General features: G+C 39.6%; 1 protein-coding gene across 4 annotated transcripts in view; it reads left to right on the top strand.

Moving 5' to 3' along the window:
* LOC131507763 (cytosolic beta-glucosidase) overlaps nt 1–24,558 on the top strand; it is a 133,298-nt gene that overhangs the window by 35,242 nt on the left and 73,498 nt on the right. For 3 of the 4 annotated variants that reach the window (XM_058722962.1, XM_058722958.1, XM_058722961.1), the window contains exons 3-4: nt 10,298–11,094; nt 11,819–11,942. In XM_058722962.1, the coding sequence (XP_058578945.1) occupies nt 10,298–11,094; nt 11,819–11,942 (921 nt within the window). The remainder of the gene's footprint in view (nt 1–10,297; nt 11,095–11,818; nt 11,943–24,558) is intronic. The other variant, XM_058722959.1, reaches the window with a different exon arrangement.

Raw genomic sequence — 24,558 nt, 5'->3', positions numbered from 1 at the left:
AAGTCGGACGCTTAACCGACTGCGCCACCCAGGCGCCCCCCTGCCTATTTTTTAATCAGGTTATTTTTTAAAATATTTATTTATTTATTTTTGAGAGAAAGAGGAAGAGGCAGAGGGAGAGGGAGACAGAGAATCCCAAGCAGGTTCCCTGCTGTCAGTGCAGAACCTGATGTGGGGCTTGAACTCATGAACCGTGAGATCATGACCTGAGCTGAAATCAAGAGTTGGATGCTCAACCAACTGAACCACCCAGGCACCCCAATCAGGTTGTTTTTTGATACTAGTTTTACAGGTTCCTTATATATTTTGGACGTCCAACCCTTGTGAAAATTTTTTTACAATGTTAGGTGATTTCACTTGGTAAGAATATTTATATAGTTTATTGCAGAAATGTGGGGAATATGCTTAGGAATCCCCCAGGCTTACACCAATGGGTTAACAAGGCGTAAAGAAATACAAAGCTATAGAATGCTCATACTCAAGTATGGGTAAACCAGATTGGCACCTCAAAAATAGGGGGGTGCAAAGGCACCCAAGAATAGGGAGGCGCAAAGGTGCCAAGAATAGAGAGGTGCGCAGGCACCCCAAAATTGAGAGGGGGTGCAGAACCCCCAGAATAGAGAGGGAGGGGCAAAGGCCCAAAATAGGAACAGGCACAAAGGTGCCCAATACATAGGTATATGAAATAAACAAGATTAGATATTCAGGGTGGAAGCACCCCCAATTTAGTACTATAGCAGAAAAGCTGCTTTCACAGGAGGAAAGGGCCCAGTTAGGTAAACTGGTGAATTGGACTATGGACCACTGCGCTGCAGGCGATGCAGCTCAGAGCAGAGATGGTTAACAAAAGAAAAGGTGGCTTATTAACCCTGAGGTTATTTCCCCTATCTGTCTCATCCCCTAGGCTAGCTAAGATAAACAAGCACAGCACCTCCTGTCTGCCATTAACAACCACCTGCCCATCTACCCAGCGCCAGGATTTTGTTTTATATTGACCCAAACCCCAAATACTGTATATTTTCAAATTCCCCCTTTTCCCTCACATCCCCAAGTTAATGTTGACAGTTTCTTTTTTTTTTTTAATTTTTTTTTTCAACGTTTTTTATTTATTTTTGGGACAGAGAGAGACAGAGCATGAACGGGGGAGGGGCAGAGAGAGAGGGAGACACAGAATCGGAAACAGGCTCCAGGCTCCGAGCCATCAGCCCAGAGCCTGACGCGGGGCTCGAACTCACGGACCGCGAGATCGTGACCTGGCTGAAGTCGGACGCTTAACCGACTGCGCCACCCAGGCGCCCAATGTTGACAGTTTCTTTGTCTCTTTGTACATGCCCATCACGTTTGTAAGCCTTCTGATCTTAATAAATACCCAGCAAAGACCCTTATTTGGGGCTCTTGTCTTTTCCCGGACATTAGCCATCTCCCACTCTAATCCTGCGTCTGCTCTTTTGCTGGCCAAAAGAGAACTTTAGGCTTAGAGTCCATGACACAGAAATATTAAGTGAGACTGATCCAGACCCACTGAGGGTATTAACTTAGTATATGGTATTTGCTCTGTATTTCCTTTCTAAAAATCCAAAAATTCGGAACACATTTCCCTCCAAGATTTTCAGATAGAGGATTACTGTACCACTATGTCAACATATCAAGCTATTTAAAACAAATATGAGATATATACAGAAGTCCATGGAGCACACTATAGATCAACTATCCAGGAACAGGGCAGCAGAAAAGCTGGAGGGGGGTGGTGATGAGACTGGAGATACTGGGGCCACTTGCACAATGTGGGAAGATAACTCATGCACATCTCATGTGAGGATCACGTGCCCCAGCACTGAGCTCTTTATGTTTGCCCCCAGCTTTTGTAAAGTCATAGCTGATTAATATTACAGACTTTTCCATGAACAAGAGGGCACAGGAGGTGCTTCCAGTCGGCAGAATTTCAATAAGCGGTTGCTCACTGTTGTGCAGTGATCTGTTGAAGTAACTGGAACTGTTTTAACTCAGAAAGGCCATCATTTGTTTTTTTCTGTTTAAACATTTTCTCAAAGAGCATGTAAAGAATTGGAAAAACCCTTGTCACTATCCTTTACAAGGCACCCCGTTTTTTGTGTTCTAACTCCTATTTTAAAGCTTGATTAGAGGACATTTGGAAATGTGTAAAACCTATGTTCCCAAACTGTAAGAATATTTTACAAAGTGGAATTGTTACACAGCCTTTCTCTTTCAAATGTCAAGTCTTCGAGGTTTAACAAGAAGAGATTGAGCTGGCAAAAGAAATCACATATTTCTGTAGTTCTCAGCTGTTCAAGTTCATTTTCATTTCTGCCACAAACGTAAGTTTCAGATGATTAGTAGGGACCCAGGTATTGGAAATAAAAAAAAAGAATGTCTATGCAGAATTCCTTATTCACTTTAGTATTTAAAATATGAGCACAGTTAGCAGGAATGGTAAAGTAAATAACTAAACAAACATTTATTAATCTGCTACTCCATATCAGGCAATATGTTAGGCTGAATAATGGCCCCCAAAGATGCTCACATCCTAATTCATAGAAACTGTGACTATATTATCTTACATGGTTAAAGGGACTTTACAGTTGTCATTACATTAAAAATCTTGAGATGAGGAGATTATCCTGGATTATCTGGATGGTCCCAGTGTAATCACATGAGCCCTTATAAGAGGGAAGCAAGAGGATCGGAGTCAGAGAGAGAAAATACAGGAACTGAAACAGAGGTCAGAGAGGAGAGAAGATGGTTATACTGTTGGCTTTGAGAATATTAGAGGGGCCACGAGCCAAGGAATGCAGGCCGCCTCTGGAAGACAGAAGAGGCAAAGAAATGGGTTCTCCTTGAGAGCCTCCAGAAAGAACTTAGCCTTGCTGACATTTTGATTTTAGTTCAGTGAGAATCTTTTTGAGTATCTGATGCCCAGAACTGTAAGATAATAAATTTGTGTTGGTTTAAGCCACTAAATTTATGGTAATTTTTTATAGCAGCAATAGGAAGCAAATACAGGCACTGTGATAAGAGAACATAGGGCAAGCAAAGAAATTAATTGGTGGTGTGAGTCTAGAAGGGAATGAACCTAGTTTTCATGTGTGATGCATGTTAGGCACTTGAACAAAATTAATTCTACATTAAGATATTTATAGTTTGGCTAGGGGGATTCCAGGTCAGTTATTTTCTGCATTGACACATCATCTTTGCAAGTCCTAGCCACATCCTCTTCTGAGAGAATTTCCCCATTTCTTTGTTCTACATAGACCTGCTCCACTCCTGGCCATAGCTGACTGGACAAGGGAAAGACCTTTTCCCCCTGTGACATAATATGGTATAACCTCATGGAAAAAGAGAATCTTGCCCAGTCGTCTTCCCCTCTCAGAGATGTTTGGAGTTGAGAAGTTGAGAATATGAGTTGGTTGGTGCTGGAACCAGGACTATAAGATAGCTTTGGCAGATGGGATAGCCATTTTGAGACCATAGCAAATTTGGTGCATAAAGAAAACATGTGTTGAGTGAAACTGCATGGGTGAGACCAGTCTTTCTTGAGAGGCAAAGATGTTCTCAGCTCCCAGCTTCAATTCCCTTGAGTTTCAGTTGTAATTTTGTGTGACTGGGAATCTGATAGCTCTCTATCATATCAAATAATGCCCAGGCTTCCTACACCAAACAGCCACCTGCCCCTCATGCTACCTTTATATTTGAGTTAATCTGAAGTGGGTTGCTTTCCCCTATATCCAAAAGACATTTAACTCAAATTTGCTTTATATTTCCAAAGATCAAATAAGAAGAAATGGGCTTAATTATATCAGAGAAAATGGTAGTTAAGTATGAAAGAAGGCTATGGAAGTTTAAATACTTAAAATAATCAGTTATGTCCTGGGGCGCCTGGGTGGCTCAGTCGGTTAAGCGATCGACTTTGGCTCAGGTCATGATTTCACAGTTTGGTTCATGGGTTTGAGCCCCTCGTTGGGCTCTGTGCTGACAGCTCGGAGCCTGGATCTTGCTTTGAATTCTCTCCTTCTCTCTCTGCCCCTCCCCCACTTGCACCCTGTCTCTCTAAAAAATAAACAGTAGAAAAAAATTATATATTTAAAAAAATTATGTCCTAAATATCCAGGAGCAGAATAGAGTCCAAATAGCCTCTCAAAGTTTCAAGGTCCCTTTATTGGTAACAGATGATCATTTAAAAATACACATTTGTCCGACTGAATTTCTTATAAAAGCTAAAGAATCCTTTCATGATTTGGTCTCATTTGATACTCAAAACAGTCATGAGGTGGCACTTATAATATACCGTAATATTTTTACAGATGAGGAAACTTGGATGTACACAGGCCAAATGATTTGTCCATGATTCTTCAGCTCAACTGTTTGACTCTGGAGTTCTGCTCTTACAAACGTCACTTCACTGCCCCATGGGAAAATTGCATTACAACACCAAACCAAAAGTGCTCTGTATAAACCAAAAGTACTCAATTCTGGGATAAATATTAATTATGAAATGCTTTGTTGCTCTGTCAGGCTGATGAGTGAGAAAAAAAATCTTATTTAAAATTTTTTTAAATCTTCAATTAAACCGAAGATTATCATGTTGTTTGAACTACATTGATTGCCATCATTAATGATTGTACCACATCTAATGATGCTTACAAGGGATAAATTACTGATTCCTCCAAAAATGAAAAAAAAGGATCTAATATTATGAATCAGCTCCAAAATAGGTGATTGTGAAGACCAGTAAAACATTGTCACCATGTTTCTGGTTCTGAAACAGTAAACGTGAGAAACGGAATGTCATGGTAGAACTGGTTCAGTCTTTGTAGTGAGGCAGACCGGGTTTAAATGTCGGCTGTGCCATATGACACTATTACTTAAGTCTGGTACTTGCTGTCTCTGAAGAGAAAAGGTTTCCTTAGATGCTTAATGAGGATAAAAAATATCTACCTCTTGGTGCACCTGGGTGGCTCAGTTGATTAAGCGTCTGACTTTGGCTCAGGTCATGATCTCATGGTTTATGGGTTCGAGCCCCACATTGGGATCCACACTGATAGTGTGGAGCCTGCTTGGGATTCTCTGTCTCTCCTCCTCCCTCTCCTCCTCTACCCACCCCCTCTTCTGCCCCTTCCGTGCTCATGCTTTCTTTCTCTCTCAGAATAAATAAATAAACTTAAAAAAAAAAAAAAAACCAACTCTTGGGCTTAGGGCTAGGATTAAATGAAATGGCACGTATAGTATGAATGCAATAAATGAAAACTGGTGTTATTTTTATATTCAGAGCCAATGGAAGGAATTGTCTATGAAAACCTTCACACATACCGATTCCAAACTGATTCCATTATACCATCGTTGGATATTGCGTTTTACAAATGAGGACATGTGGGCTTGCAGAGGCTCTGAGATGGGATGGTGGAATGATCTTTCATTGTGAGAGAAAAGAAAAACTTTATAACGTTTGGTGAATGTATTAGTTTTCTATTGCTGCTGCAACAAATTATCACAAGCTTAGCTGCTTAAAAATAGCATAAGTTTTACACTTGAAAATAATATAAAATTGTACATCAAGTATATTTCAATTAAAAAGCACAAATTTATTACTTTAGAGTTATGGAGGTCAGAAGTCTGACATGGGTCTCTGTAGGCTAAAACCAAAGTGCCTACAGGGTTGCATTTCTTTCCAAAGTCTGTTTCTTGGCTTGTTTCAGTTTCTTATGGTAGTAGGACCGAAGGCCTCATTTCCTTGATGATTATCAACTGGGGGCCATTTTCCGTTTCTAGAAGCAACCTGCATTCCTTGGCAGGTGGCTCCCTTCTTCCACATTCAAAGCTGACAATAGTGGGTTCAGTGCTTCTTATGCTGCCACCTCTCTGGCCTCTTCTGTTGTTCATCGTTCCGACCCACTCCTCTGCTCTACTCTTTCATTTCTAAGGACTCATGTGGTTAGATTGGGCCCACCTGAACCATCTAGAGAAATCTCCCCATCTCAAGATTTTTAACCTTAATGACATCAGCAAATTCTTTTTTCTATGTAAAGTAACTTATTCACATGTTTCATGGATTAGGGCATGGACATAGGGCATGGATTAGGGCATAGATTGAGGTATCCTATCTGCCAAGTGAGTAATGGCATATGTAAGGGTCTTCCAAGTATGGAGTTGTTATGCATGATTCACATTATGTTCTGGTTTGCAAAACAAGAGAGCTGTTGTTAAAAATATCCACTCTTACAGACAGACAGACAGACAACACATGATCTTGCATTATTTGGCTTGCTTACCTCTCACCATTCTCGTGCTTTCTCTGCTCAGCTATACATTATCATTATCCTGGACTTACAGTTCCCAGAAAGAGCCACACTAGGCTAAAATACAGTTTACAAATGAAGACTGGCTAGTCCATATATGGTACTAAAACTCTGATCTACAAAAGAAACCCAGGAAGCCAAACACAACCTCTGTAGCAATTGGCCCAGAATAGTCAGAACTAGATCAACATCTGCCAACTTCTCTGGTTTGTTTTTGTTTTTTTTTTCGTTATGTATGTTTGTTCCCCTTCCCCCTGCTTCCAACTTAGGACCAGCCAGAGAAAGTCACATATGTGTCCCAGACCAATTGCTTAGGATGCCCTGCTTCTATTTAGCCCACCTCCAGCCTCCCTGTGCCAACAATCTCCAATCAGCTTGTAACTGAAGTCTTCTCCTTCCCCTCCTTTTTCTCACTATAAAGCTTCCTCTCTTTCCTGACAGACTTTGAGTATCTGTCAAATGCAAGTGATGATGGCTGATTCCCTCGCTACAGCAAGCTCTGAATAAATAAACTCTTTGTTCATATTTGGTGGTCTTTGTTTATTTCCACACCTCCCTTACTCTTTCACATATTTGTTTCCCTTTTTTCTCTTCTTGGATCACTCATTCTTCCTTGCCTTATATGAGTGATTTATATTCATCATTTGAGTATCAACTTAGATGTCACTAGTGACAACAATAACAACAATAATAATTATTAAAATGATGGCTAACTTGTACTGAGCCCCTTACCTTATGCCAAGAACTTTCTAATGATGTTCAATTTATCAACTCATTAAACTCTTGGCAGTAAATTATTGAAGTAGGTTTCTATTATCATCCAAATTTTACAGACAGGTAAAGATAATTCAGAGAGATAAAGTAACTTGCCTAAGGTCACTGAAGTAGTTGAAGGAATGGGGTAGAATTTAGGTAGCTGGCTGCCATAGTTCACTTTTGGAATCATGATGTTATATTGCTTTCAAAATAGATTTTCAAATGTCCTTAGTTAGGAATGGGTACTCCTTACCATATACTTAAATAGTAGTCTATACTTTATCTTTACCAGTAATACTGCATTATGATTGTTTGTGAATTTATCTGTAGTCCTACTAAAATTGGAGCTTCCTTAGGTCAAGGACAGTATTTATCTTACATATGTTTATAAGTCCAGCATACAGTAGCTTTTCTATACATGTGTATTTGAGGGATGAAGAAATTAATGATTAAATAAAACAAATTCAAAAGCCTAAATTATTATTTTTTTATGATGCCCAAAAAGTTGTTTTAATTTTATTTTTTTTTTTAATTTACATCCAAATTAGTTAGCATATAGTGCTACAATGATTTCAGGAGTAGATTCCTTAGTGCCCCTTACCCATTTAGCCCATCCCCCCTCCCACAACCCCTCCAGTAAACCTCAGCTTGTTCTCCATATTTATGAGTCTTTTCTGTTTTGTCCCCCTCCCTATTTTTATATTATTTTTGTTTCCCTTCCCTTATGTTCATCTGTTTTGTCTCTTAAAGTCCTCATATGAGTGAAGTCATATGATATTTATCCTTCTCTGACTGACTAATTTCACTTAGCATGATACCCTCCAGTTTCATCCACGTAGTTGCAAATGGCAAGATTTCATTCTTTTTGATTGCCGAATAATACTCCATTGTACATATATACCACATCTTCTTTATCCATTCATCCATCGATGGACATTTGGGCTCTTTCCATACTTTGGCTATTGTTGACAGTGCTGCTATAAACATAGGGGTGCATGTGTCCCTTTGAAGTAGCATACCTGTATCCCTTGGGTAAATGCCTAGTAGTACAATTGCTGGGTTGTAGGGTAGTTCTGTTTTTAGTTTTTTGAAGAACCTCCAGAGTGGCTGCACCAGCTTGCATTGCCACCAACAATACAAAAGAGATCCTCTTTCTCTGCATCCTTGCCAACATCTGTTGTTGCCTGAGTTGTTAACGTTAGCCATTCTGACAGGTGTGAGGTGGTATCTCTTTGTGGTTTTGATTTGTATTTCCCTGATGATGAGTGATGTTGAGCATTTTTTCATGTGTCGGTTGGCCATCTGGATGTCTTCTTTGGAGAAGTGTCTATTCATGTCTTTTGCCCATTTCTTCACTGGATTATTTGTTTTTTGGGTGTTGAGTTTGATAAGTTCTTTATAGATTTTGGATACTAACCCTTTATCTGATATGTCATTTGCTAATATCTTCTCTCATTCTGTCAGTTGCCTTTTAGTTTTGCTGATTGTTTCCTTCGCTTTGCACAAGCTTTTTATTTTGATGAGGTCCCAGTAGTTCATTTTTGCTTTTGTTTCCCTTGCCTCCAAAGATGTGTTGAGTAAGAAGTTGCTGCGGCTAAGGTCAAAGAAGTTTTTGCCTGCTTTCTCCTCAAGGATTTTGATGGCTTTCTGTCTTACATTTAGGTCTTTCATCCATTTTGAGTTTATTTCTGTGTATGAAGCCGAAATTATTTTTTAATGTTTATTTATTTTTGAGAGAGAGAGAGAGGGAGAAACAGAATCCAAAGCAGACTCCAGGCTCTGAGCTGTCAGCATGGAGTCTGACATGGGGCTCAAACCCATGAACTGTGAGATCCTGACCTGAGCTGAAGTCATTTGTTTAACCAACTGAGCCACCCAGGCACCCTGAAAAGCCTAAATTATTTTTTAATCAGAGGATATGAAGTTAAAAAAAAAACAGAGAAAAAAGGACCCTACTTCTGAACAAACTTTGAGTGCAATACAATTCTACATAGGAATTTAGTTATTATCCAGAAAAGCAGGACAGCTTCTCTCTTCTGAGCTTAGGTTTCTTCCACAATCTTAGACATAAAATAACACGAAGCACTAATATCAATCTGTCCTAAGAAAGTCTCTTCCAGTTAAGAGTCCTTATTAGGTTGGACGCAACATCTTCTTGGCATTGGTTTCTGAGACAGAGCATCTCCAACTTAATAACATTCTTCTGAACTCTGCCACAATACTAAAAGCTCTCCCCCCTCCACCACATGCAATGCTGGAGAATTAGCTGAGAGCCAGAGGTGGCTAGGTATCTCATGGACTATGTCAGAATCCTAGAGCAAAGTTCTCAACCATATTCCTTAATATGCCAAGGCTCTGGCTAACTGCCCTTGTAACCCACATTCTGGGACCTCTTTTTCATGTTCAGTGGGTCTCCTTTTTAGATTGATAAGACCGCTATATCTGGAGAAGAACTGAGACAGTCATCTAGATCAGTTCCTTTACTTTATATTTAATACCATTGAGAACCATTCATTCATTCAACAACTATTTATTGAGCATCTATCTACTGACTTTCTGATATTGTTCCAGGATTTGGGGGATCCAGAGGTGACTTAGATAAGACCCCAGCTATTATGAGGCTTGTATTCTAGTGGGGTTAGAAATCAAGCATGCAAATAAAATAATTTCAATACATGTGATAATAACACAAAGTTATGTGGTAGCAACTTGCCCAAATGTATTCCTGTCAGAACAGGAAGATCTTCCACATCTTCCGTCACATCCCCAACCCTCTGCTCAGCCATTCTTCCTTGGAATTCTTCATGTTTCTTTTTTTTTTTTTTTTTTTTTTTTTTTAAATTTTTTTCAACGTTTTTTATTTATTTTTGGGACAGAGAGAGACAGAGCATGAACAGGGGAGGTGCAGAGAGAGGGAGACACAGAATCGGAAACAGGCTCCAGGCTCCGAGCCATCAGCCCAGAGCCTGACGCGGGGCTCAAACTCACGGACCGCGAGATCGTGACCTGGCTGAAGTCGGACGCTTAACCGACTGCGCCACCCAGGCGCCCCGGAATTCTTCATGTTTCTTCCTCCCAGCCTTTACTTGATTATATGCAGGAAGTAACAAACCTTATTTGGAATAAAAGTTACTTAGGAAATTATTCCCAATCCTCTCCGGATCGCTACTTATGGTCAATGTTCTAAAAATAACTTAACTTCTCATACATTCTTCTTTTTTCTTTCCTAGGAATAGACTATTACAACAAGATCATTGATGATTTGTTAACTAATGGGGTCATACCCATAGTGACACTCTACCACTTTGACTTGCCTCAGGCCTTAGAAGACAAAGGAGGTTGGTTGTCAGAGGCAATCATCGAATCCTTTGACAAATATGCCTGGTTTTGCTTCAGTACGTTTGGAGATCGAGTCAAGCAGTGGATCACCATAAATGAGCCTAATATTCTTGCCATCATGGCATATGATCTCGGTGTATTTCCTCCTGGTGTACCTCACTTTGGAACTGGAGGTTATCAGGCAGCTCATAATTTGATCAAAGCTCACGCCAGATCCTGGCACAGCTACGATTCTTTATTCCGAAAAGAACAGAAGGGCATGGTGTCCCTAGCAATTTTTGCTGGCTGGGCGGAACCAGCAGATACCAACTCAGTGTCCGACCAGGAAGCTGCTAAAAGAGCCATTGCTTTCTGCTTGGATTTCTTTGCTAAACCCATATTTATTGACGGTGATTATCCAGAAGTTGTCAAGTCCCAGATTGCCTTCATGAGTAAAAAGCAAGGCTATCCATCATCAAGGCTTCCAGAATTTACAGAAGAAGAGAAGAGAATGATTAAAGGCACAGCTGATTTCTTCGCTGTGCAATATTATACAAGTCGTTTGGTCAAGTACCAGGAGAACAAGAAAGAAGAAGTGGGTTTTCTTCAGGATGTGGAGCTTCAAGTTTTTCCAGACCCATCTTGGAAAAGGTTGGATTGGGTCTATGTGGTGCCATGGGGAATACGTAAACTACTGAAATATATTAAGGTAAAACACGTTTGTGTTCATGTACACCCAAATGTGTGGAAATGGAAAGACAGACATACGTGTATATATATAAGAACTTGGAAAAAGAATGATTTTAGACAGTAGCTTATATATTGGCTTGGGAAGAGAGATTAGGATTTAAGTTGGTGAGGGATAACTGGCTGATAAGGGGCTTCAAAACAAGGTCAAAGTTGGGATTCTTTGTTAAAGTCAGTTGGGGTCAAAGAAGTTGCTTGGAAATATTTTTCAGGCTGATGTCACAACTGTGATTATCAAAAGGCACATTAAAGGCTGAAATAACTGGATCCTTTTTTGGCCTCCGTTATGCTGGATAGTGTCCAGGTAGCTGAAATTAAAAATTTAAGTTAATGATTTTTAGGACCCTTGCTGTGGGGAGATAGAGAGTGTAGCTGTTGGTGGGACCAAGGGGTTAAGGAGTAGTGACAATCAGCAGATGCTGATGGAAGAAGGATATTTCTTTCTTCTCATTACGATAAGAGTCATTTGACTGTCTTCATGGACATTTGCACAGTTTTGCTTTCCCATTGTTAGTCATAAAAGGTCAGTGCGTGGAAAATTAAGTTAATAGGGTCAGTGCAATTTGATGAAAACTAGTTTTGGGTTGTAGCTTAGAGAAGATAGAGGGTAATGCACCTGATTTTATGAGTCTTTTTTTTTTTTTTTTACATCTGTTTGGAATAAAACTTCTGCTCTCTTGTTCCAGGATACGTATAATAACCCTGTAATTTACATCACTGAGAACGGGTTTCCCCAGGGTGACCCTGCATCTCTTGATGACACTCAGCGCTGGGAGTATTTCAGACAGACATTTCAGGAACTGTTCAAAGGTACCATTTGAAATGATGAAAGATCAATTGTGCAAACTTAATATAATTTTCCCACGTGCCTATTTGCATTCAGCAAAGACCAATGATTTTGAAAGCCGAAATTCATGTAAATCAGTGTAAAGCCACGTAATTAAGAGAGAGGAGAAAAAGTATTTAGGAAAGAGGAAGGTGAGAATTTTGGCCTAGCTTCAACCTTTCAAAATTTAATCAAGTAAAAGCGACTGTCTTCAGCATTTTGTGACTCTTGGGTGAAGGTGATATGAACAGAGGGGGTGGTGTCTGTTCGAAGAGAACATTAGTTATTACAAACAGATTAGTACTGACCAACTACAGCATGCCTATGTGCATATTTCAACATCCTAACTACCAAGAAATGAACTGACGGAATTTGTAAAGGACCAAAATTAAGCATTTATGCAATAAACTTTAGAATGGCCTTCGATGAGTCTTGGTCTAAAATGAGTCTTCCAGCACTGTGTGTTTCATTTGTAACCAAACAGCTCCATTTAGGAACAGGTTTTTGTCATATAGAATCTGTGACTTTTATTTCAAGACAATACTATTATTCTGGCAAATGCTCTTCCCCCCATGGCATTCTTTTCACATTTGAAAACAAATGTGAAGGAATCATCTTTAACTGGTAACACACATTTCTACACCAGTTAATTTCCCCATTTCAGCTTCTACTTGGAACACTGTTGCTTTGTAAATTTAATTTCTCCTCCCTATAAAGGAATCCTATCACAGAAACAAAATCCAATGTAAAACGAGACTTTCAATTTCCTTTTTTGCCATGATAGGTACACTTCTCTCTCATCATTCTATTTGAAAGGTCCTAAAATTATTCTTTCTAAATTAATCAGTAATATACTGAAATCAGCCAGAAGGAATTCTGGAAAGTGACACAAAATGGTCTCTTTCCAAAACCTAAAATATATGGTACTCAATCCCTCACTCTGGCTTGGAATTTATTGGCAGAGGGCAATTGGATTCCTACAGTTTGATCCAAGTGAAATAATTCTTTTGTATTACATGCAAAACCGATTCATTCTCTAGGTAGGAATTCACTTCCTGATAAAATAAAAAGGAAATGTCCAGTTTTCTGAGATTCCACTCTCTTTCTCCCTGTAAATGACCCTATTCATAGTTAATCCATTGATGTTCCCAGCTTCATCCTAGGAGGAAAGTAAGCTGGTTACCGGCAGGCAGATTTATGGATGATATAAGGACCACAAATGACTTGTCCAAAATTGTTCTGTGTTTCCTGGGAAAAGAGAGAAAAATAGAAATTGGCTTTCTTCATTTTCAGCTTGGTACTCTGTTTAGTGCTAACATATAAGGACATTTCATTGCTCTTTGAAATAGTTTCAAGTACTTTAATACAGTTAGATCCTTAACAGTAAAAATTCGCTGGTAGACCCACAAACAAAGACAACTTAAAGACAGAAAAGTAACTGAAGGTGAGAGTGGAAAATGTGAAGAGATTTGGATTTCTCAGGGGCAAGAGAGGAGAATAGGACTAGAAACAAAATTCTGTTTTTCTACTTGTAGAATTTCAATTGTGTCTTTAAACATATGGGAAAAAATATCATACACTTAAAACATTAACTGTTCACAGTATTATGTTCTTTTCTGATTTTTTAACATTAGATGATCTATATTCATTGTCATTAATACATATTATAATTTTTTGCTTTTAAAAAAATGTGGTCTTTCAAATATGCAGAAATCTACTTATCGACAAAAAAAAGACAAGCGTATTTATTCTGGAGTGAGTATAGTGATAGCTATTTCTTATATATTGTTGTAGTGGACACCGTTTATTTAATCTGTGGAGAAACTCTCTTTTCTAGTAATTAATCCCTTTTCTTCTATGAAATACCCATCTCCTCTCATCTTCAGGCTTACCCCAGGGATAGCCATGTAGGTAGAATACAATCCTGCTCCTTGTTAATATATAATTGATTGGTCTGAATGCAGGTACATGGCATGAGCTGGGCCAATCCCAGTTCTTCCCTGAGGTTTAGAATTTGGGCCAGTCACCTTGTCTCTTAGCCTAACTTGGCAGGGGGATGTACCTTTGTGGGCTGCTGGCTATGTCCTGCCATGGACGCTAAGCAGTAGTATAAAGGGGGGCTGCAGGGACGTGGAGACGAGAAATAGGAAGGGCTTCAGGGTGGCACTTAGAAATGGAGCCTCTAATGCCAGTATTTCCTCAGACCCAGCTGCGTGCGTGTTCTTGGGAGACATTACTTTTACTTATAATTAAGTGCTCTTTCTGCTTCATCTGAATCTGACTGGGTTTCCATCACTTGGAACAAAAAGAATCTTCGCTGATGCCATCATATTACTTCATTTTCAAAACGGTGAGATGAGGTCATTGCTCCTATTTTACAGATGAGAAAAGTGAGATTCAAAGAGGCCAAGTCATTTGCTCAAGATCACGGTTACTAAGTCGTATCTCCTAGAACCAAGCGGAACGTGTGCATTATTATTACCACTACTACTATTTTGGTGTTTGATAAGATCTGTGAGTCCAGGGTTTTCTGACTCAGAGTGATTACTTGTCCTACCACACAGAACCTTTTCCTTACTTTGGTACTCTGGACTTGAATAAATTTGCTTCCTGCTGCGTCTGCAGGGGCCAATTGGTCCTGTGACCTTGGACAAAGCTTCGACACTCCCTATCCTGCCTCTCCTCAGGGGACTAGAGCCTAATTTACTAATTGATTTCCTGAGACTCCTTTGAGGTGGTGCTGATGATCTTGACTGGCAAGAACTTTACTAGTAAGAACGCCCTGTGAGCAATTAAAACTAATAACAGGCCAAGGAAGACATTCGTGGGAAGCGCTGCAGGTGAGGGCCCGCCAGAACCCGCAGAGTCGGATGGATGATGGCTTTGTGATCCCCACAAACAAAGCCTTCTCTCTAACATCACACATACGGACAGGCACATAATGACACTATAGTTGGATCAATGATATCTGCCTGGAGGTCTTTCTGATCTCTTCAGGTAAAATCCCACAGCAATTAATTGAGCAGTAAAAAGTAAGCTAATGTTTCTGTTTCCTTTTGGGAAAGGGCGGCAGGGGGCGGGGCGGGCGGGGGATGTCATTTCAAGAAAAAAAGAGAGGGAAATCAGCTAATGCTTTTTTAATCATTGCATTATTTAAATGCCTTTAAATAGATTGTTTTTCATTAACATAAATATAGATAAAAGCAACACAGTAGAGACACAAAAAACTTGCAATAACCTGTAACTAGGCTTACATTTCAGTTCTGCAAATTATTCAATGAGGGGCCCTTGGCAAATTGTTCAGCCTCCCAAATCCTCAGTTTGTTCACCTATACAAATGGATTAACACTTTCCTTGACCGGGGTTGTTGTGAAGATTCCATTTAATGAGCTATTGTGTAATCACCCCCAACCAGCAACTGCTGGTGCACAGTAGGCTCTCAATCGATGGTAATAATAATAATTATTATTATTATTATTAGAAAATGTGTACTCTTTTTAATTTTTTTTAAATGTTTATTTATTTTTGAGAAAGAGACAGAGCACCAGTGGGAGAGGGGCAGAGAGAGGGGGAAACACAGAATCTGAAGCAAGCTCCAGGCTCTAAGCCCTGAGCTGTCGGCACAGAGTCTGACCCCAGGCTCAAACTCATGAACTGGGAGATCGTGACCTGAGCTGAAGTCAGATGTTCAACCCACTGAGCCACCCAGGAGCCCCGAAATATGTACTCTTAAGAATATATTTATCACCCCAAGTTTTTTTAACTTTTTATTTAAAAAATGTCATCCCAAGGCTTTTTTTTTTCAAATTTCCCTCCAAGTAATTAAGTTATAGCAGAATATTCCCCCCATGTCTACAGGTTTCTCCATCATTTTTTGGGGGGAACCTCTGAGTCAGTCTTGTAGCTTTGGGCCTCTGGCTATTTACAGTTGACTCCTGTGGAGTAGAAAGCAGAAACAGCCTCCCTCTATTCATTATTTCCATCAGAGAGGTTGCCAGATTAGGGGAAAACTTAAATCATTGGCAGCAGAAAGGACCATCAAGCAACTGGTTGCTTGATGTTTGTGTAAGTTTGGAAAGCAGTCATCTTCAAGGAGTTAAGCTTTTCTCACGTCATATGAATGTCAGTTATATTCGTAAAACGTACACCAGTCCTTGCTGTTCGGGAGCGGACAGCAGGCGAGTTTAAGTTCCTGTGTAAACACACACAAATGGATGCCTCAATAATCTGAAAGCCGCTGAGGTGAGCGAGAGTGTGAAGCAGGGGAGGTTGGCCCCAGTAAGTAATACTCCAACCGTGACCTCAGTTCTCCTGAAAGGGGATTTGAGTCTGTGTTCTGCCTGTTCATCACGTGCCTGAGCATGTGCCCAGCATGTGCCTGCCTGCCTCTTGCGTGGCCCATGATCTTTCCCTCAGCCTGGAATGCCATGGCCTTTGCCTTCTTCTTGGCCCAGATCCTGTTGTTTGGAGTCCATGAACTTGTTGGGACTCAGGCAGGACATGGGTTCGAAGCCTGGTTCTGCCACTCACATGCTCAATCAATAATTTGGGGAAAATTCATAAGCAGACAACACCTCAGCTATCTAATCTTTAAAATGGGGCTAATAAGCACATCTGCAAAATGAACAGGGTAGTGCCTTTAAAGCCTAAATACAGAGTCTGGCCCATTACAAAGGATTCTGTAAATGATGGCTAATTTTTGAAGGGGGCCGTGAACTCCCTGAGACTGGAGCCGTGTCTTTTTCGTGGTTATATCTTCAGCCCTGACTACCGTTTCTGCCATGTAGTAGGTGTTGTATACATTTGTTGAATTTGGTTGTGTCTGTCAGAGAAGAGTTAGCCAATGGGTAATGAGAAATAAATGATTAAATAATTGAGAACTGTATTTTCTTTCCCTAAAGAAATATACCCCATAGAGAGGAAAAAAAAAAAAAAAAGCAGACTTCTGGAAAGTTTCTGAGCCAGCCCAACTTTCCAGTCGGATCCATGCCTGAGTTAGCACAGCAGTAGATGATTGCAGAGAAGGTTTGTTAATGACCAGCTTTAGGCTTTTAATGACAAAACCCCTCAGCAAGATGTCATCGAAGTTATTGAAGACTTCACTGAAAGTGTTGAAGCTGATGCATTGTAACAAGAAGGTTATAAATCTTGCAGCTTGGGTATACCACCAAGACAAGATGCTGAGCACAGAATCACCCCGCTGTTGTCTGTCAGCATACTCCCTCCCCTCTCCTCCTCTCCTTCCCACGGAGAGCCAGTAAAGGAGAAATACATCCATTTCCTGAAGTAGTGCAGATCTGGCAGCCACCTGCCTATGTCAATTTCAGATCACAGAGGCCCGTTTAACTGGACAAAATGTGTTAAGCACCTGTGTGTTTCTAAATGTGCATTTAAGAAATCTTAAGAATTAAGGAAAGATCTCAAAGGTTAATACATTGACCTTTTAGCAAAACTAACCAATTAAAAATCCATTGCAAGCTCAGAATAGAAACCCAAGTACCTGCATATAGATTTCCACTCCCTATCTACTCCTTTATTGCTTCTCAAAGTAAACCTTTGGCAATTAGTCCCGATGAAGCAGTTCCTCCCGTCGCTCACAGAGAGCTCACAATTTTGGAAACATGTGTGGTCGGATATCAGATTCGCTTGGTACCGTTGCTCCTGGCTGAACTGGATGACAGCTAGTCAAGGTCAGAATAGAGAAGAAAGAACAGGAGTGGAAGGCTGTGCACAAGAATTGTTAGCGTATGCTAGGGTGCAGACTTGTGGAATATGAAAAGTTACGAAGAAAACAATTTCCAGTACGTTTGTGTTCCATCAGCCTTCATACTCAGACCACATACAAATTCAGACAGCCAGAGTTTACCTGAAACAGAGACATGCCAAATGACCTTTCCCTGTTACCTTCTCCCCTACTTCTCTGTAGTGGCACACTTACCTTTGCCTTCTATTCTCCACAGAAAGCACAAGAGAGTAAAAAGTCTGTGCGGGTCTTGGAGAGTAAAGACAGACTAAGTCCTGTGTTCTTGTGGTGTGCCTGCAGCTCAGCTCTGAATGTCAGCAGGACTCTGAATGTCATCTTTCTCACCTGTTAAATGGGACTAATGCTAATTATTATTCTGCCAACCCAAAGTCAGCTGTGCAATAAAATGAGATGATTTCTGTCTCTGTATGCTTTGAATACCTTAAAATATTAGATATTTTCTCATATTGATATATTTACCTTACTTTTAAGGACATCTGTCACTCTGGCCCCAAATCCATAATCTGGACCTCAGTATTCTCCATTGCAAAGAAACGGGATTGGTGTTCCTTATCCACTTGCTTTCATCTGCAATTCCCAGGTTCTGCGGTTTTATTTTCCTGCACATTTCTCAACTGCTATGATGGTGTGATCAGTTTAGGGGTTTTCGAGAACGTGTGCTGTGACCGCAGGACTGGTATAGAGCTTGGTGATGCTCACAGTCACCCACACATACACGCACACACACACACACACATCGGTGGTTGTTAGACTACTTCGCCAGGCTTATCTGGATGCCGCACATATTGATAGGATTAGAGATCTACACCATGTATCACACACACTCTCGTAGAAACATAGAACCTGGTACATCTGCTCCACGGCAGTAGGTTTCTTGGAGTCGCCCATGTGAGAAGCAGCTCAATCACACATCAGAGAATCTGCCCTCGTGCAAAGAATGTGCAAAGTTCTTCTTCACCGTCCCCTTCAGTTGCATTCTGTACGTATGCTGTGCCCCTACAGATGGATATTCCTTTGCGCTCCTTTTTTTTTTTTTTTTCCCTAGAGAGAGAAAGAGAGACAGAACACGAACGGGGGAGAGACAGAGAGAGATGGAGAAACAGAATCCGAAGCAGGCTTCAGGCTCCAAGGTGTCAGCACAGAGCCCCATACGTGGTTCGAACTCACTAGCTGTGAGATCTTGACCTGAGCTAAAGTCAGACGCTTAATTGACTGAGCTACCCAGGCGCCCCTGCACTCCTTTTTAATTCAGTTCCAACTGCTCTGGGGGTATGATTACTTAAGGATCCCCACTACTTAAGGCCAGGTGAATTTTAAGACTTCTCTAAAGACTTAAAAACAACATTTAAGGTGATTTCAAACTTACCCTCTCCATTTTTTTATGTCAATCTGTCCACTAGTTTTTGTGCAAGGTAGCAGCAAACAGAAGCCCAGTTTTATTTTTATGACTATAAAGGAGACCTGTAAAATAATTAAAGAAAAATTTACCTGGAGAAAATCAGTTTTTCCAATATGAAGAGTAGACTCAATGGAATCTTGAAAAAGGTGAAAAAAAAAGAGGAAGGATTTGATAATGATTTTTAAATGAAATATATTTGACACATAACATTTTGTAAGTTTAAAGTGTACAACACACTAATTGGATATATTTAAATTTTGCAATAAGATAACCACCATAGTGTTAGTTATTATGTTACATAATTATTATTTCTTTTTTTGTGGTGGGGACAATTAAGATCTAGTTTCTTAGCAGCTTTGAAGTTTATAATACAATATAGTTAACCACAATCACTATGATGTGCCTTATTAGCTCTCCAGAATTTATTATTAGTTTCCAGTTTGTACCTTTAAACAACTTATCCCCAATTCCCTCACCCCCCCCAGCCAATGGTGACCACCATTCCATTGGTTTTTTATGAGTAGTTATCTTTCTCTGTCTGATTGATTTCACTTAGCATACGGCCCTCAAGTTCCATCCCTGTTGTCGCAGATGGCAACTTTTGCCTTTTTCTCATGGCAGAATAATATTTCATTGTGTATGCACGCCCACACACACACACACCACAACCTCTTTATGCATTCATCTGTTGGTGGGCACTTAGATTGTGTCCGTATCTTTGGTTATTGTGAATAATGCTGCAATAAACATAGGAGTGCATATATCTCTTGGCTATCATCAAGAAGACAAGAGATAAGTGTTGGCAAGGATGTGGAAATAAGGGAACCGTTGTACACTGTTAACAGGAACATAAGTTTGTTCAGCTATTACGGAAAACAGTATGGAGGTACCTCCAAAAATTACGAATAGAGCTACCATATGATAAAGCAACATGGGTTTGAAGAGGTAATGATTTTTTTTAAAACCTGTTTCAGGAGAGAGCGATGCTAGAATATTCAGTTGATGAGAGAGCTTTTGGAATTGAGAGAAGGTGAACTTCTCAAGTTTTCCACTGGGCCATGGTGAAGTGGTCCTCAAGCAGCTGCTTATGTTAGCTCTTATTTCCTGATCTCCAAAATAACTTGATTACTACCTGGGCGCTTAGTTATCTAGAGAATGAAAAGGCACTGCTGTGGAACAAGGCTTGTAAAATTTATCTTAGTGGGATTGGCAGGGGTTGCCTGGATAATGGTGTTAATACAGATTCTATTGGACACCTGTGGGCTCATGAAAAGAGTAGGGAGAAGCGGATGGCCAGGTATTAGCCCTTGCTACTCAGGAAACTTTACATGAGTTTCCCAGTGCTTGGAAAAAAAATAGTCCCCATCATAAATTAATACATGGACATTATGTTATGTAGATGAAGGTCTTCAGTGGGGACTGACTCTGGGTGCACTAAAGAAACGAGTGTCTGGATTTGCAGTGTTGGTAATTATACCTTAAGCAGGGCTAAGCTCACCAGTTTTATAGCCTTCCTCTCAGTGGTCTTATCTTACCTACTTATAACTTTGACATGGTATAATGGTCAATTGCTGTATAGTACGATAAATATTGTTTCTGCCCACTTTCCCAGATTGGGTGAATAACTGGTTAACTACATCCTATATTATTTTTTCAATAGCAAGAAGAAAAATAGCTGTGTAGAAGAAAATCAGCAATATTATGAACAAAAACATTAAAAATTGGTGCCATAACTGGTTCATGGGCTCCTTACACAACCACAGCCCTTCTTTCAATTAAGCACTTGTTGAATAAGACAGTTGAATAGATGGGAGTTGAGAGACACTTTGATTCTTAAAGACAATACCATTATAATCCTTGGAGTAAGGAAGAAAACCATCTTCAGAAGAAATGAAAGTTATTAAAAGGTACATGCACTCATAGGCAGGAACAGTGTGTACAAAGATTTTATTTACCATTTTTTAATGTCAAAATTCTTACCAGAATTAAATTTTGGAGTTTTGAGTTACATACTTAGCACTCAGTAGCTGGTCAGTAAAAGCATAATGGTTGATTAGGAAATTGAGTCTAGATTAGCGGGAAAACTGAATTATTCCTGCGAATTTTAAGAAAATATTACATTTATGCCACCATTTTGCTCTTTTAAAGAGATAGTAGGTTGTTTTTGCTGTTATGAAAATAGTTTTCATGCTTTGGTATTATGCATAGGTGTTATTTATTTATACTCTTCTGATATTAAACTTGGTTTTGCTGTGACAATAATCGAAATATATGTTGACAGTTTTTAACATATTTAAATACACTTAACCCCTCTGTGCTTCAATTTCTTCATTAGAAAAAGAAAAGTGTTGGGGTGCCTGGGAGGCACAGTTGGTTAAGCCTCCGACCTCAGCTCAGGTCATGATCTCATGGTTCGTGAGTTTGAGCCCCACGTCGGGCTCTGGGCTGACAGCTCAGAGCCTGGAGCCTGCTTCGGATTCTGTGTCTCCCTCTCTCTCTGCCCCTACTCTGCTCATGCTCTGTCTCTTTCTCAGAAACAATAAACATTTTTTTTTAATTAAAAAAAAAAGTATTGAACTAGCTGTTCTTTTGGGATCCTTCCAGTTTAAGAATTTTGCGACCCTATAAATATCCTTTCTAGGCAGGTATGTCAAGGATCATATTTTATTAGAACTCTTAATAATTTCTTAGGTTATAAAATAAAGTCTAAGGAATTATAATTGATATCTTTTTTTTAAGCTTTCTTCATTCTTCTCATTCAGCTACTTAATTTGCAATGTGAACACCTTTCTTAGCTGGGCATAAAATAACACTTTGGTTTTCAATGAACTGTTCCTATTGATATTGACTCAGGTTCCAGGTAACATTTTCTTGACCTTCAATCTGGGTGTTTCCTCTTCTATTCACTCATATCAAAAATGAGCCTCACTTTTCTTCCCGTGAGAAAGTAATCCCTTGGAGTTCAGAGTCAGAAGGGTCACCTCAGATTCAAGTTTAACAGAATTACTATGGAGAACATAAGATCTCAGGGAGGAAATAGAACGAACAAACAGTCCAAAGACTAAGAGTAAAATCCCCAGCTGAACAAGTCCACGGAAGTTACAATCATGAGTAGTAGAATCACCTTTCAAAATATGATCATGGCAAGCCCCACCTAATCGATCAAGTTTTAAGCCAGTTGAGTACGTTTTCCAAGCTCCACCTTAAATGAAGTTTAATTCAGTTACGAAGTGCAGTGATTTTCACTTTCCTTAGATTTGACTTGAGTGTGAAACTTTTGTGTCTGGGCAAGATCCCGACTTAGAAAGAGGAGTCAAGTTGCAGCCTTTTCAGAATCACCTTCCCACCATATTTCTGTGGAGAAGCTTCATATCTGGAAGTCTCTTTCTCTGATTGGAGCGTTTGAGCACAGTCAGGGTTCCTTTTACCCCCAAGTTACCGTTAAGGTAGCTTTTTCTTTAATACAATGAAAATATCAGCTTGCTGCTGGAGATGAAAATAGTTCATTTTGGAATAGACAGAAATTCTTAGGGCTTATCTGGAAACGCTATGTGCAGAGGAGAGGGAGGGAGGCTTGTCTCCTTGAATAGGGTCATCTCAGCAACAGCAAAGTCTCCTGTGTGTGAGTGAGATTAGCTAATGAAACAGTATCATGGCCTGAGATTATTTTGTACCATTCTAAAGTTCAGCCACATGTCCCCCCTTGTTTGTGAAATTCCATTATAGGAATCACTGCCTGCTTTAGAGATAAGTGAAACCATTATGGGTGGAGGAAGAAAAGCCATTTGAACCTTGAAGAATTTTAATTGGCGCTGGTGAGGGAAGGTGAACAGGAAGCCACAAATGTTTCAAGTGAAAACATGAATGAGTTTGGGACTAAACATAGATAATGGGAAGAAGGATGTATCATATCTGTTGATGAAATAACTTTTTTCCTCCCTTAACAGGTAGAACTCATTTCTTTAATGGATTTAAACCCAGCCTAAAGTCAAATAATTTTAAAGAGCCACATTGTTTCATGAGTAATTTCAAGTCTGATATGTTTTATAGTTAAAAATAAGCAAAATAAGGGGTGTCTGGGTGGCTTAGTCGGTGAAGTGTCCAATGCTTCATTTCGGCACAGGTCATGATCTCACCGTTTGTGAATTTGAGCCCCGCATCGGGGTCTGTGCTGACAGTGCAGAGCCTGCTTGAGATTCTTTCTCTCTCTCTTCCTCCTTCTCTCTTGGCTGTTCTCCTGCTCATGCACTCTCTCTCTCAAAATAAATAAATGAACATTAAAAAAAAATAAGCAAAATAGCACAAAAATCAAATCGCTGTATAAAATTTGAGTATATGAGTGTATATATTCAGTGTGTACACCTTTATTGGTAAATCATTTTGTTTTGTGCTTGAGGCCACACTGGTTTAGTGTCTTAAAACATGTTTCTTCCAAAGATGTTCAGTCTATGTTGTGGATCCTATGAAGGAACAGTTGGCCATTCATTTAAAAAGAAACTTCAAAAATATTTCATGGCCACAGTTTCCTGCCCTCATGAATACATGATAGGAATCTCAAGACTGGGTAAGAAAAATCCTTCAGCATTCCTGGAAGAATAAACAGCATGACCCATTGTGTGTAAGTTTTGTACAGACAGCACATTTTGTGAATAGTTTTACACAACAAGGATTTGCTTGATGTAGTGAACGAACATATTCTTTAAAGACAGATAGTTCTGCATTCAAAGCCTGGCTCTGACACCCGTTTGTGTTGTGTGGCCTTGGACAAGTTATTCTGGACTCTGAATATCAGTTCATCATTTGTGAAATTTTATTTTTGGTGAGGATTAATGACATACTTCATATCCTAGCAAAATGCCTAGCACATAAATCCCCCAAATGATAACTGTTGCAGTGAATTCTTTGTTACCCAGCATCTATTAACCAGGATTTTCAAAAAACTGTGACTTCCTGATCAGTCATCAAGCATTGATAATTTATGCTTCTCTGATGACCCTGAAATGCATTCTGAATAATTAGAGAAAGATTAAATTATAATCAGTTTAGTTTCAGTGTTAAGTGTATTTTAATTTATTCTCATTCTTTAAAAATTTGTAATCCTTCTGCATGTGGTAACAATTAACAAAAAATATTTGATTAGCTGAAGCACTCCACTTCCTGACTGTCAGGCTAATAAAGAGTGTATTGTACATTGTTGGAACTCAAATTCTGCCCTACAGATAAACTGGGCATTTGCTGGATGGATTCACTTCACACTGGTCTTATATCCATTCTCAGGCCCAATGTGTTGACTTATTACCTGTTGGAAATTCTAGACCTAATCCTTAAATATCCTGAAATGATACTGTATACAAGGCCCTGTTTGCATGCTTTTTTATCACAAGGTCATAATAGTGGTCATCCCATCTGATTTTGTGCAGATGAGTAACTAAATCTA

This window comes from Neofelis nebulosa, chromosome 3, assembly GCF_028018385.1.
Source record: "Neofelis nebulosa isolate mNeoNeb1 chromosome 3, mNeoNeb1.pri, whole genome shotgun sequence".
In the NCBI taxonomy this organism is placed as follows: Eukaryota; Metazoa; Chordata; class Mammalia; order Carnivora; family Felidae; genus Neofelis; species Neofelis nebulosa.
Note: the sequence above shows the minus strand (reverse complement) of the source record. Positions and strands in the feature narration are given on the sequence as shown.